Raw genomic sequence first — 14,349 nt, 5'->3', positions numbered from 1 at the left:
CACACACACACACACACACACACACACACACACACACTTCAGTCTTACACTTGTGTAAATGAAACCCTCACACAGCTTCATTCAGAAGTTTATTAACCTGAACAGTTTCTCTTTATACTCCATGATTATTAATCTCACTGTGTGTGGTTCTACAGACACACACACACACACACTCACACACACACACACACACACATTATTATCAGGTGAACGGTGTGTTAGTGGATTTGTTTATGTGCACAGAGACTTCAGATGTCTTTGTCTGCTTCAGATCTTTACTCTGTTAAAGCTTCTTTCACATGTGCGTCTCTGAAACGCTCTGAAGGTTCTTCAGGGAGACGTGTTCCCTGTCTGATGAGGGGTGAGGTAATTACATGGTTACAACATGAAGACAGACTGACACCGTGATGACTGGTTTTATATTAACATCAATCATCTCCTCCTTCCTCCTCTGAGGTTTTTATTCCTCCTGCTGCAGGAAGCTGCTCTGATTGTTTGGTATGGATGTTATTCCTCCTGAACGCTCTCTTTAAGGGAGTGTTCAGCTCACTGAGACGTCCTGCAGAGAGAGCTGTCAGGGTGAAGGTTCCCTCAGCTCACTGAGACGTCCTGCAGAGAGAGCTGTCAGGGTGAAGGTTCCCTCAGCTCACTGAGACGTCCTGCAGAGAGAGCTGTCAGGGTGTAGGTTCCCTCAGCTCACTGAGACGTCCTGCAGAGAGAGCTGTCAGGGAGAAGGTTCCCTCAGCTCACTGAGACGTCCTGCAGAGAGCTGTCAGGGTGTAGGTTCCCTCAGCTCACTGAGACGTCCTGCAGAGAGAGCTGTCAGGGAGAAGGTTCCCTCAGCTCACTGAGACGTCCTGCAGAGAGCTGTCAGGGTGAAGGTTCCCTCAGCTCACTGAGACGTCCTGCAGAGAGAGCTGTCAGGGAGAAGGTTCCCTCAGCTCACTGAGACGTCCTGCAGAGAGCTGTCAGGGTGTAGGTTCCCTCAGCTCACTGAGACGTCCTGCAGAGAGAGCTGTCAGGGAGAAGGTTCCCTCAGCTCACTGAGACGTCCTGCAGAGAGCTGTCAGGGTGAAGGTTCCCTCAGCTCACTGAGACGTCCTGCAGAGAGCTGTCAGGGTGAAGGTTCCCTCAGCTCACTGAGACGTCCTGCAGAGAGAGCTGTCAGGGTGTAGGTTCCCTCAGCTCACTGAGACGTCCTGCAGAGAGCTGTCAGGGTGTAGGTTCCCTCAGCTCACTGAGACGTCCTGCAGAGAGAGCTGTCAGGGTGAAGGTTCCCTCAGCTCACTGAGACGTCCTGCAGAGAGAGCTGTCAGGGTGTAGGTTCCCTCAGCTCACTGAGACGTCCTGCAGAGAGAGCTGTCAGGGTGTAGGTTCCCTCAGCTCACTGAGACGTCCTGCAGAGAGAGCTGTCAGGGTGAAGGTTTAAGGTGTGTTGTAACTCAAATAAAACCTCTGCTCACTTTTTTTCAGCACCTTGTAAAAAAAAAAAATACCGAAGAGGATTAGGGCCACCAGAGAAATTTTAATGTTTGAGTTTTTAAAGTCGTAAATCTGAGAAATCAAACTCCAAAATGTTGAGTTTGTGAAGTGAAACATTTACAAGAAACCTTTGTATCTGTAGATCGTTAACAAGCTGCCCTTTCCCAGTTCCCTGCATCATGGATCCACTGACAGCCTGATCAATCTGTGCTTCCTACTTGGACTCAGCTCTAAGGAGATACTCCTGATGTTAGCCCAGAATCATCACATCATCTGAAGCATCCTTTGAAGAGACATTTCTGTATATTAGGGCTGTTCAGAAGAAAGCAGCACTCTGATCTGGAGGAGCTGATCGCACTTATCTAACAAGAACTTCACCTCTGACTGTTTGAAAATAATCTCACAGTATAAATGTTGTTGAATGGATGTTTTACTGTCTCATGATATATCCTTACACCTCTAATAGTTTGTTGGTTTTAAAGGACTTCACGTCTCAGAGAAGCATCCTGTGAAAGAGCTGCACACATTTTCATCACCTGTAGAAATGTAACATCCATAACCTCACACAGAAGAAGCTGCTCACAGGACATCAACACAAACAGAGTCTGCAAATACTGGAGGAGTTTATCACACACACACACACACTCTCAGGTGAGTGTGTGTGTGAATCAGGACAGGTACAAGGTACAGAGAGGATCTATTTACAGTCACTTTACAGAGTCTGACGAGCTCACTGAGACGTCTCCTTCTTCAGACACTGACATATGAATACATGAACACTGATATCACCTCACAGACTGTGACTCAAAGACAGATTATTACTGATGTTATTTTCATATTTAATATTTAATCCCAGCTCAGTGACGTCTTCATGTTGGTGTGTTTCAGGATGTTTGTTTTCTCTGCTCATAAAGACCTGAACTCTGAACATGCAGCCTCTTCTTTCAGGTGTTAGAGTTTCACAGATTACACCTCACACAGATTAAAGATGGCCGCCACACGTCTGAGTAACCTCTGGCTTTAAACTCTCAGATTAAAGATGGCCGCCTCCTGTCTGAGTTACCTCAAACTTTAAACTCTCAGATTAAAGATGGCCGCCTCACGTCTAAATTACCTCTGAATTTAAACTCTCAGATTAAAGATGGCCGCCTCACGTCTGAGTGACCTCTGGCTTTAAACTCTCAGATTAAAGATGGCCGCCTCACGTCTGAGTTACCTCACACTTTAAACTCTCAGATTAAAGATGGCCGCCTCACATCTAAATTACCTCTGACTTTAAACTCTCAGATTAAAGATGGCTGCCTCACGTCTGAGTTACCTCTGGCTTTAAACTCTCAGATTAAAGATGGCCGCCTCACGTCTAAATTACCTCTGACTTTAAACTCTCAGATTAAAGATGGCCGCCTCACGTCTAAATTACCTCTGGCTTTAAACTCTCAGATTAAAGATGGCCGCCTCACGTCTGAGTGACCTCTGGCTTTAAACTCTCAGATTAAAGATGGCCGCCTCACGTCTGAGGGACCTCTGGCTTTAAACTCTCAGATTAAAGATGGCCGCCTCACGTCTGAGTGACCTCTGGCTTTAAACTCTCAGATTAAAGATGGCCGCCTCACGTCTGAGTGACCTCTGGCTTTAAACTCTCAGATTAAAGATGGCCGCCTCACGTCTGAGTCACCTCTGTCTTTAAACTCGGCACTGTATGATGTCAGGGTCTCCCAGAGAGAGGCCGTGCTGGGACAGGCTGACCTGCGGGTACGACGGGGAGGAGGAGGAGGAGGACGTGACGGCGTGTGGATGAAGAGCCATGCTGGAGTTACTCAGGTGCAGAGAGGAAGAGGAGGAGGAGGAGGAGGCTGATATGAAGGACAGAGTGTTGGAGAGGCTGTTGTTGAGGAAGCTGCTGGACGGAGGCAGCGGCGAGCTCTGTCTCTGCTGACCGCCGGAGGAGGACGCTGAAATCAAAGATCATCTATTCAGTAAAAAAAGAGGCTCAAAGTGTCAACCATCTTTACTTTGAAGTTAAAACGATCACGCCATCACGGCCTTTAAATTATAAACACACAACGTTAGAAAACATGCCAACACATGAAGAAGAGAAGGAAAGAACAGCTGATCTGTCTCCAAGACGACGCTCAGGAGGGATCAGCCAGGATTTTTGAAGACTTGAATATTCATGATATGTAGTTTTAAAAAATCAAAGAGTGTGAATATTATCTCCTTTTTAAAAATACAGTTTACACATCTTTAACAGAACATGGTTTATTATGGTGCTACAGACAGACGGAGGCTGGAGAGCATTTAGACGCTGTTTGATATTCACAAGAAGAAGAAGAAGAAGAAGAAGAGAAGAAGAAGAGAAGAAGAAGAAAAGGAGAAGAGAAGAAGAAGAAGAAGAAGAAGAGAAGAAGAAGAAGAAGAAGAAGAGAAGAAGAAGAAGAAGAAGAAGAAGAAGAAGAGAAGAAGAAGAAGAAGAAGAAGAAGAAGAAGAAGAGAAGAAGAAGAAGAAGAAGAAGAAGGCTACTGCATTAAACAGCAGAAGAAGAAGGAACATGAGCGACAGTAGCTTGATGCATGGCAGTGAAACGTAAACAAACACTGTCACAGAAGGTTAAAGTCTCCTCTTACCACAGGCGGCTCTGAGCTGCTGATGCTGGCCGCTGAGGGGGAAGCCGTTAGAAGAGAAGCCTGCAGCGCCACCTTCAGGCTGGAGAGAGAAGGAGAGACGAGTCAGAGCTCTGAAGGAGTCGTTGATACCTGAGTCCTGTAAGTAACAGCGAGGTCTGAGGAGCAGCTCGTTCATTATTCAGACCGTGAGGAGGAAACCTGAGGTTAGATCTTCTGTTAGTTAATGTCTTCATGTCCAGCCTCCCTGTGATTACTCTGAGCTCTTTAATCAGTAACACGTGTGAACATTAACGCCTCTCACAGCAGACATAATATAAACCTTAATATTAATATATTCATGTCTCTAGACTTGAAGCTCAGTGTTTGTGTCACGTGTTCCTGCAGCACAGTCGATGTGTTCCTGCAGCACAGTCGATGTGTTCCTGCAGCACAGTCGATGTGTTCCTGCAGCACAGTCGATGTGTTCCTGCAGCACAGTCGATGTGTTCCTGCAGCACAGTCGATGTGTTCCTGCAGCACAGTCGATGTGTTCCTGCAGCACAGTCGATGTGTTCCTGCAGCACAGTCGATGTGTTCCTGCAGCACAGTCGATGTGTTCCTGCAGCACAGTCGATGTGTTCCTGCAGCACAGTCGATGTGTTCCTGCAGCACAGTCGATGTGTTCCTAGGCAGCACAGCGATGTGTTCCTGCAGCACAGTCGATGTGTTCCTGCAGCACAGTCGATGTGTTCCTGCAGCACAGTCGATGTGTTCCTGCAGCACAGTCGATGTGTTCCTGCAGCACAGTCGATGTGTTCCTGCAGCACAGTCGATGTGTTCCTGCAGCACAGTCGATGTGTTCCTACAGCACAGTCGATGTGTTCCTACAGCACAGTCTATGTGTTCCTACAGCACAGTCTATGTGTTCCTCTGTATGAGAACCTGAAAATAAACATCTTGACTCCTGAATCAAAGTCTGACCTGAATCTGGTTCAGACCCGCCTGGAGTTTCCTCTTCGCCCTCCATCGGGCCACTCTCAGTCTGGTCTTCTCTCTGCGCTCACGCACCTTCAACACAACATCATCATCATCACCATTAACAGCACATACAGGTGTGTGTGTGTGTGTGTGTTAGTGAAGCGTTCTCCCTGATGTCTCCTCACCAGGTCAGCCAGCAGAGGCTGAGGCAGCATCTTCTCCAGCTCTCTGCGTCGGCTCAGGTTCATGCGCCGCAGCTCGTTCCTGCGCATCTTGTACTCCTCGTAGAGGCTGAGGTCATTGGTCCACGGAGGCTCCACCTGGTGAGGGGCGTTGGGGGGTTGTAAGGCCGCCAGTGAAGGCAGAGCGGACGGCTGAGGCATCACATCTGAGAGCAGAGAGGAGTTCAGTGATGGAGCCGTGTTTATGAACAGCATGAAATCAGAGTGTGTTTACATCAGCTGACTGTCAGACTGCTGCAGAGTAAACACAGACTTCTTCAGCCGGGGCTTCAATCTCTATCATCAGATCTTTAAACTTTGACAGCAGTGAGACTCTGGATCCTGATTTTGGGTCTTCCTGCAGAGGTTTACTCACAGCTGTTTGTTCCCGCTGCGCTGAACACTGCGCTGTGGTTTCTCTGGTGGTCTGGATGTTCGGGCCACTCTGTCAGAGAGCTCAGAGCCTGAAGAGAGAGATAGAGTGTTATTCATATTCCAAACACTGCAGCTGACCGTCTGAATATCAACGCCTCAATGAGGAGTGTCTTTGTTGTGTTGTCTTTTGGCTGCAGGACGTTCTGCTCAAATTTAACATCCTGCTGGTTTTGTTTCCTCCTGAGGTTCATTACAGGTTTTAAGTCTCTAACCCATCACTGCTCCCTGTGTGCTGGAGTCAGCTGGTCTGCAGGGCAGTAGACCTGGATGAGGGATCCAGGTAAACTGGAGCGGTTTTGGTTCCTGCTTTGTAAGTCATGATTAGAGTTTTGTATCTGATGTGAGCTGCAACTGGAAGCCAGTTAGGAGATGAGCAGGGGAGTGACATGAGCTGTCTTAGGCTGGTTGAAGACCAGACGTGCTGCTGGGTTCTGGATCATTTGCAGAGGTTTAACTGTGAATGCAGGGAGGCCTGCCAGTAGGGAGTTGCAGTAGTCAATGTGTGACATTACAAGAGCCTGAACCAGGAGCTGTGTTGCGTGTTCTGTCAGGTAGGGTCTAATCCTCTTGATGTTATAGAGGGAAAAACGGCAGGACTGAGCAATTATGAAATGAGTAAAAGAGTTTTAGATCCTCTGCTCCTGCAGCCTGGAACCCTCTGTAGGAGAGCCCGGGTCTGAGGGAGCCGGTCTCTTTAAATGTGTTTAAAAGTAGACTGAAGGCTCGTGAGGAAGATGCATCAGCTTGTAGAAGCTTTGACTGATGACTTCTGTTCTGAAATTCATGATGTGTTCTCATGTTTTAGAATTCTTTGTTGTTTGTTTGTAACTTTGTTGGATCGTGCTGCTGCTGATCTCGGCCATGACACACTGGTAAAACAGATTCTTTATCTCAATGAGGTTCTCCTGGTTAAATCAATCAATCAATCAAATCAACCAGAAGCCGTCTGTGAATCTGTGCAGAGAAACTCAGTCCACATGAAGGTCTTACAGAGTGTGGTCTCCTACAGGCCTCACCTCGCTTTCTGGAGGATGACTCTGCTGCACCTGACAGTCCATGAGCAGGGCAGCGCTCACCTGCTCCTCCTCCGGCTCCTCTTTGATGCAGATCACATCCTGCTGCTGGGGTTCCTGCTTCACCTGGAGATCAACGTTCATTACACATTTAAAACTCTAACTCTTCTGTGTGGACTGAACATGACTGATGAGGATTAAACTGAATCCATGGAACTCTCTCTCTGATGAGGAGCCTTCACCTGCTCCCCTGTGGTCCCCGTTCAGTCACAGGTACTTTTATCTCCTGTGTGTTCTCACCTGTGGAGCAGAGGAGTGCGGAGTGGAGCAGTCAGCCTGGATGGAGCTCTCTGATGGCTGCCCTGAGTCCAGAGTCAGGGTCTGGACTTGAGGAGGATCCTCCACAGAGTCCACAGCGTCCGTGTGAGGCTCCGTGGCGATGCTCCACTCACAGTCCTCCTCCTGATCGTCGTCCGGGCTCTGAGTCGCTTCCTGCTCCACGGGGGAGAACAACACTGCAGACACAGAGACCTGGGTTCAGTCTGCTGCTGGTTTTATACTCCCACACCCCTGACCCCCCTGACCCCCCTCTGTACCTGTGCTGCTGTCCACAGACTCTGACGGTGTGTCCGCAGAGAGCGAGGCCGGAGGCAGCAGGTCAGACAGGTCTGCATGACAGCGCGCTCTGATCCCACGCCTCCTCTTGTTGTTGAGTGGAGAGGTGCATTCTGGGAGGACAAACACATGAGGAAGTCAGACTTATTAAAGTGATCAGTGATGCAGGACAGCCCAGCACAGGAGGGAAGTTATAAAGGCAGGTTATTTTAGGTTCATTACCCTGACTGGTCCTCATCAGTCCCCCCTCACTAGTCCTGTTCTGAGCGGAGCAGGATGCAGAGACCTCGTTGGAGGAGACTCCGGCTCCACCCCTCTGCGATGGGAGGAAAGTGGGCGGGTGGATGCGGACCAGGCCGGATGCTGACGCCCTCTGCTGCAGCTCCTCCTCCACGCCCTGCCGGTAGTACTTCAGCTTCAGCTCGGTGTAGCGCAGCTTGGCTCGGATGTTCTCGTTCTCCTTCTCTTTCAGGGCCTTCTCCCTCTGCAGAGACACGATGTCTCTCTTCATGTGCGCCACCTGACCTTTCAGCTCCTCGAATTTAGCTCCAACCACTTTGAGCATCTCGGCCAGCACCGTCTCCACCGCCCCGTTCACCGCCTGCTCCACCACGGTGCCCATCTGACCTCGGATCAACGACACGGCGATGCTGATGTCCATCCTGACGGTCGGACCTGAGTGCACAGTGACGTCATGAATGAATCACTTTGAATTGACGTCCTGCAGCTGAACCACATGTTTCACTCTCATGACGTCTTCTCTTGTGAAAAATAACGATGAAGAAAGATGTAATAAGATGTGACGCTGACTCTGATCAGCTGTAACATTCAGATCTCTGACAGGAGGAGTGAATAGAGCCGGTTATCTCTTAGTGAAGGTGATTATTCTGTCTTTGATTTATGACGTGATGAAGCAGGAAAATAAGGGAGTGTGAGGATGTGAGCGACTCTGACGAGGACCAATCAGTGACAGTGAGATGACCGAGTCAGAGCGTCTTTATCTGCAGCTCCTCTCGGTCTGCAGACGTCAGAACCAAAGGTGTGAGGAAGAAAGAAACACAGGTGACCCGGGGAAAGAGTCCTGAGCAGCTGAGAGTCACTGACGCTCATTAATGATAATAACTGATTTATGAAGAGCAAGATCCTGAAGTGGATTCATCCCTGTCCCACTAAAGTTACTAACCATAGACCTTTCTGGAGTCCCTGAGCTCCCTTGTCTCGTAGGTTCCTCTGGATCTCTGCTGTAGATTCCTTTTTTGGGGTCTGTCATTCATCCTTTCTTTCTTTCTTTCTTTCTTTCTTTCTTTCTTTCATTTCATTCCATCTTTACTTTCTGTCCCTTCTTTTCTTTCTTGCTTTCTTTACTTCTTTCTCTTTTTTCTTCCCTCTTACATTCTTGTTTCTTTCATTCCTTCCTTCTTTCTTTCTCTCTTTCCATTTTCCTTTCATTCCTTCTCTCTTTTACTCCTCTTTCTTTTTTCCTTTCATTCCCTTCTTTCTTCACTTCTCTCTCTTCCTGTCTTCCTTATTTTCTTTCTTTCTTTCTTTGTTCTTTCCATGTTTCTTCATCCTTTATGTCTCCTTTTCTCATCCCGTCCTTTCCTTCTATCCTTTCCTTCCCCATTTCTTCTCCTCTTTTTCTTTCTTCTGGTCTCCCTCTCTTCTCTCTTTTCTTAGACCTTTCTGGAGTCCCTGAGCTCCCTTGTCTCGTAGGTTCCTCTGGATCTCTGCTGCTGTGGACGTGGTCCAGACTCCAGCTGCTACAACTACTACTATCCGTCTCCCCACTATCATCTCTCTCTCTCTCTTCATCTCCCTCTATCCCTCTCTCCAACACGGTCTCAGATTCAGATGTGTGTCTAACATGAGTCTGGTCCTGCTGGAGGTTTCTGCCTGTTAAAGGAAGTTTGTCCTTGCCACTGTAACTTGCTAAATGCTGCAAAGTGCTCTGCTCATGGTGGATTAAGATGAGATCAGACTGAGTCCTGTATGGAAAGGGGGGCTGGATCTGATCCGGTCTTGATGTTGGGTCTGGAGGAGCGTGACAGATCTCAGACCCTCTTAGTCTGATCCATGGAGTCTCCAGCTAAGAAGGATCTGCTGCTCACACCTCAGTGTCAGATACCACAGCACACCTTCAGAAGTGGAGTCCACGTGTCATCAGGTCAGCTGATGGAGGAGCTCTTAACGTCACAGCTGATCAGGGCTCACTCATCATAATAATAGATTAGTGACAGTAAATATGATACCAAATAATGAAGCTAGCTGTGTTAAGAGTGAGACCTGCCAGAGACACAGCTTTAAACTGTGGTATAATCTCAGGTATAAACTCAGGTGTGCAGACAGGTGAGTGTGTGCATTCAAAACAAAGGTGCAGAGGCTAGTAGAGCTAACGTTAGCACACCTTTTAAAGTCCACCTGTCCTTTAATAAAGGGTTGGGTTGTTTTAACTGAAGTATAATGGACTGAATGGATGTGAACACATGAATGACTCACCTTTAATCCTCGTGAATTAAACACAGATCCTCCAGTTTGAAGCTAATCGAGCTAACGCTAAGCTAGGACCGTTAGCTCTCCCAGTTGGGGCTCCACACTGTAATAACTCACTCTCTCCTCCCCTCACTGACTGTAAACTCTCACTGAGAGCTCCATCATCAGGATACAGTACAGACTGGTTTAATTATAAAACACTGAAAGCTGAATATCAGAGTTTTCTCCATCATAACAGAGACGCCAGCTGTAAAGGGAGAACTACTTCCGGGTTTCAACAAAGATCGTCTACAGAAACGAAGAAGAAGATCACTCCGCTCTGTTGCTTCTTCTTCTTCTTCTTCTTTTTAAATGGCGGTTGGTGACCAACTTGAATGCGCATTACTGCCCCCTACCGAAAAACCTGGAGTCTAGCAGGGCAGATAACTTTTTTATTTTTCAGTATATTTGTATTAATTTTTCACGGACATAAATTCATAATAATCAGGGATACAATGTTGAATATACGCATAAATATCCATAGTATAGTCAAATATATTTGATTCTATTTTATTTTATTCTATTTCTATTTTACCTTTGTTATTGCTATTATTGTTATTATATTTTTTAACTATGTTAGTACTTTGTTGTATTCCCCTGTCCCGTGTTGTAAGCTGCTGTAACAAAAGAATTTCCCCCAATGGGAGACCAATAAAGTATATCTTATCTTATCTTCTCTTAAAATTAGCCTAGAAAGGAGCATCAAGGGTGCTGGTGGAACGTACCAAAACACCACTAATCAACAACAGAAACCTCCCAAAAAACAACAATAGGTAAATAGAGCAAGTACAATCATTAGATTGTATTATTTCAATCTTTAAAGAACTTTATCAGATGATTGTGAACTCCCTGATGTGTGTCCTCAAGTATTATTAATAATGAAACTAATCTCAGAACTGTGTCAGCTCCCTCATGTCCTTGATCACAACGTTGAGAATGGATGCATACCGTCAGAGAGAGAGAGAGAGAGATAGAGAGAGAGAGAGAGAGAGAGAGAGAGAGAGAGAGAGAGAGAGAGAGAGAGAGAGAGAGAGAGAGAGAGACGGGTATCTGTGAGGAGTAAGATGAAGAGTACATAGATGCAAAGCGTCTGTTTGTCAAATGATTTAATGATTTAATACCCCTCAGTAAGAAATAAAAAGAGTGATCTCAGACTGAGGTCAAAGGTCAGAGGCCTTGGTCTCAGGTTTGTTCAGATTTAGACCCAGTAACCGTAACAGAGTGAAGTAAGAGTAGATCCACGGTCTGGAGATCCCCTGAGTTTTCTCCAGACCTCCAGCCTCCAACACGAGACCACGCTTAAAGGCCAACCGCTGCTGCAACAGCGCCATCTGTCTGCAGGGAGGAGAGAGAGAGGGTGAGACAGAGACAGAGACAGGGGGTGCATCTCAAAGCTCTAAACTGCACTCTCCTCGCTCCTCGGCCGAACCGCAAGTAACTACTGACATGCCATTTTAACTTACATCCAAAAGCTCTAAACACTGCTGAAGGAGAGAGGAGAGAGGAGGGAGGACAGAGGAGAGAGGGGAGAGGAGAGAGGAGAGAGGAGGGAGGACAGATGAGAGAGGAGAGGAGAGAGGAGAGAGGAGAGAGGAGAGAGGAGAGAGGAGAGGAGAGAGGAGACAGGAGAGAGGAGGGAGGACAGAGGACAGAGGAGAGAGGAGAGGAGAGAGGAGAGAGGGGAGAGGAGAGAGGACAGAGGAGAGAGGAGAGAGGGCAGAGGAGAGAGGGCAGAGGAAAGAGGAGAGAGTAGGGAGGACAGAGGAGAGAGGAGAGAGGAGAGGAGAGAGGAGAGAGGAGAGAGGACAGAGGAGATAGGACAGAGGACAGAGGAGAGAGGACAGAGGACAGAGGAGAGAGGAGAGAGGAGAGAGGAGAGAGGACAGAGGAGAGAGGAGAGAGGAGACTGATTGGAGGAGGGATAATGTTATAAAGAATGAAGTCCTTATAACAGTCATTAAGGGTGTCCTTTAACAGACCTTACTACAGTCATTAAGGGTGTCCTTTAACAGACCTTATAACAGTCATTAAGGGTGTCCTTTAACAGACCTTATAACAGTCAGTAAGGGTGTCCTTTAACAGACCTTATAACAGTCATTAAGGGTGTCCTTTAACAGACCTTACTAACAGACTAAATTCAAACGCAGTATGTAGTAGGCAATACCTACTGCCTACTACATTAGTAAGTAGGATGTAGCAGGCCGTTTGGGAAACAGCCAAAGTGTAATTGTCTCATGTTGAGATCTAATGTCTTCTCATAGTGAGCTGGATATACTAATATTCAGTCATGTTGTTCTTTAGGAGAAGCTCTGCTCTAAAGGAGCTGTTTCATTGTGTGCACCTAGAGAGACATAGTGAGACCTAGTGAGACCTAGAGAGACCTACTGAGACCTAGTGAGACCTAGTTAGACCTACTGAGACCTAGTGAGACCTACTGAGACCTAGTGAGACCTAGTGAGACCTACTGAGACCTAGTGAGACCTAGAGAGACCCACTGAGACCTAGAGAGACCTACTGAGACCTATTGAGACCTAGTGAGACCTACTGAGACCTAGTGAGACCTAGAGAGACCTACTGAGACCTAGTGAGACCTAGAGAGACCTAGTGAGACCTAGAGAGACCCACTGAGACCTAGAGAGACCTACTGAGACCTATTGAGACCTAGTGAGACCTAGAGAGACCCACTGAGACCTAGAGAGACCTACTGAGACCTATTGAGACCTAGTGAGTCCTACTGAGACCTAGTGAGACATAGAGAGACCTACTGAGACATAGAGAGACCTACTGAGACATAGTGAGACCTGGTGAGACCTAGTGAGACCTAGAGAGACATAGTGAGACCTAGTGAGACCTAGAGAGACCTAGTGAGACCTGGTGAGACCTAGTGAGACCTAGTGAGACCTGGTGAGACCTGGTGAGGATGAAAGCATGTTGGAGAAGTTCGAGCAGAGAGACAGTAAACAGTAGATACACAACAACTCTGAGTCAGACATGCAGGAATCCAACTTCATAGAAATAACTTTCATTCTAAGAATTTATTAATGTTAAAGTTGTCTTTTTTTTTTATTGACATTTTTTAGGCTTGATGCATTTTTTACTATTCTAAAGGTTTTTTTTCAAAGTTGATTATGATGGGAAGAAACCGGAGAACCCGGAGTAAACCCGTGCAGACACAGAGGAACATGTTACTCTGTGTCTACCTGATGGCCCGTTACGGTCTGGGCATGTTGGGGGGGCTTGGGGGAACAGATGAGCTGGGGTTTTCCTCCTGGTCCTGCCACTGCATTCTCAGATGTTTGTATTGGCGCCGACTGTCAGGAGTCATGGCCTTTTTAAACCTCCTCCACAAAGACACGTTCTCCATATCAACGAGTCTGTCCTGAACTTCCAGCCTTTCAGTCTGCAGCTGGTTCTTTGAGGAAGCAACAAGATCTTGGAGCTCTTGAATCCTGTTGGTGTTGTTTGTTTCCTCTGCTGCTCTTCTGGAGACCTCTTCCTGCAGGGCCTTCATCTCCTGCTCCAGGGAACGTTTCTCCTCCTCCAGATTCTGAACCCGCTTCAGGTCTCTGCTGGCTTTCAGTTGTGCCTCCCGCCTGAGTTCCTCCTGTTCTTTCTGGAGGGTATCAGTCCTCAGTCTTTCAGCCTGCAGCTGGTTCCTTAAGGACTCAACAAGATCGTGGAGCTCTTGAATCCTGTTGCCATTTTTTATTTGCAGGGCCCTCGCCTCCTGCTCCAGGGAATCTTTCTCCATCTTCAGATTCTGAACCTCCTCCAGGTCTCTTCTGGCTTTCTCTTTCTCCTCCCTCCTAAAGTCCTCATGTTCCCTCTGGAGGGTGTCAGACCTCAGTCTTTCAGCCTGGAGCTGGTTCTTTAGGTCCTCCAGCTGCACGTCGGTGCTGGTCTCCCTCCTCAAGTCTTCCAGCTCCTGATCCTGTCTCCTCAACCTCTGGGCCATCTCTTCACGCTCCTGTTTGGCCTCGTCCAGGCTTGTCTGGAGGTTGCGAGACAACACCATCTTATTTTTCAGTTTGAGGTCCTGAGATGCAATGAGAGAATTCACGGACCGTTTCTCCTCCTCCAGTTTCTGAACCTGCTTCAGGTCTCTGCTGGCTTTCTGTTGAACCTGGAGTCTAAAGTCCTCATGTTCCTTCCGGAGGGTGTCAGCTCTCAGTCTTTCAGCCTGAAGCTGGTTGTCTTTGTTCTCAACAAGACGTTGGAGCTCTTTAATCTTGTAATACTGTAACGCTCTGCTTGAGGGGAGCCTGTCGTCCAGATCCAGGTTTTCTGTCTGCTCTGTGGTGCTGGTCTCCCTCCTAAAGCGCTCCTGATCCTTCCCCATCAACCTCTGGGCCATCTCTTCTCGCTCCTGTTTGGCCTCCTCCAGGCTTGTCTGGAGGTAGCGAGTCATCACAGTATTCTTTTGCTGATGCTGTTCCCGAGCAATAAGCTCCTCCAGCTCTTTAATCTTGAGA

At 47.5% G+C, this 14,349-nt stretch overlaps 2 protein-coding genes across 8 annotated transcripts; both read right to left on the bottom strand.

Moving 5' to 3' along the window:
- Positions 1-101: 101 nt before the first annotated feature.
- Positions 102-10,191, bottom strand: si:ch211-67e16.4. Of its 7 annotated transcripts, none has more exons than XM_034679065.1 (11): positions 9,845-10,162; positions 7,571-8,023; positions 7,330-7,461; positions 7,034-7,248; positions 6,737-6,859; positions 5,662-5,749; positions 5,250-5,452; positions 5,068-5,154; positions 4,108-4,186; positions 3,229-3,434; positions 102-347 (listed from the first exon to the last, which is right to left on the bottom strand). In XM_034679065.1, the coding sequence occupies exons 2-11, from the start codon at positions 8,007-8,009 to the stop codon at positions 276-278; spliced, it is 1,644 nt and encodes a 547-aa protein (XP_034534956.1). In that variant the 5' UTR covers positions 8,010-8,023; positions 9,845-10,162; the 3' UTR covers positions 102-275. The 7 variants fall into 7 exon arrangements, 4 of the variants coding, with proteins under 4 accessions (XP_034534956.1, XP_034534959.1, XP_034534958.1 ...); XM_034679068.1 differs by lacking the exon at positions 102-347 and adding an exon at positions 354-1,409; XR_004630597.1 differs by lacking the exon at positions 102-347 and adding an exon at positions 1,508-2,545 and having other exon boundaries at positions 2,648-3,434; positions 9,845-10,190.
- A 2,730-nt stretch (positions 10,192-12,921) lies between these two features.
- On the bottom strand, positions 12,922-14,343 carry LOC117809625 (stress response protein NST1-like). Its single transcript, XM_034679069.1, has one exon. The coding sequence runs from the start codon at positions 14,283-14,285 to the stop codon at positions 13,089-13,091; it is 1,197 nt and encodes a 398-aa protein (XP_034534960.1). The 5' UTR covers positions 14,286-14,343; the 3' UTR covers positions 12,922-13,088.
- Positions 14,344-14,349: the final 6 nt, after the last annotated feature.

This window comes from Notolabrus celidotus, unplaced genomic scaffold (genome assembly GCF_009762535.1).
Source record: "Notolabrus celidotus isolate fNotCel1 unplaced genomic scaffold, fNotCel1.pri scaffold_309_arrow_ctg1, whole genome shotgun sequence".
In the NCBI taxonomy this organism is placed as follows: domain Eukaryota; kingdom Metazoa; phylum Chordata; class Actinopteri; order Labriformes; family Labridae; genus Notolabrus; species Notolabrus celidotus.
This window is presented reverse-complemented; position numbering and strand designations above follow the sequence as displayed.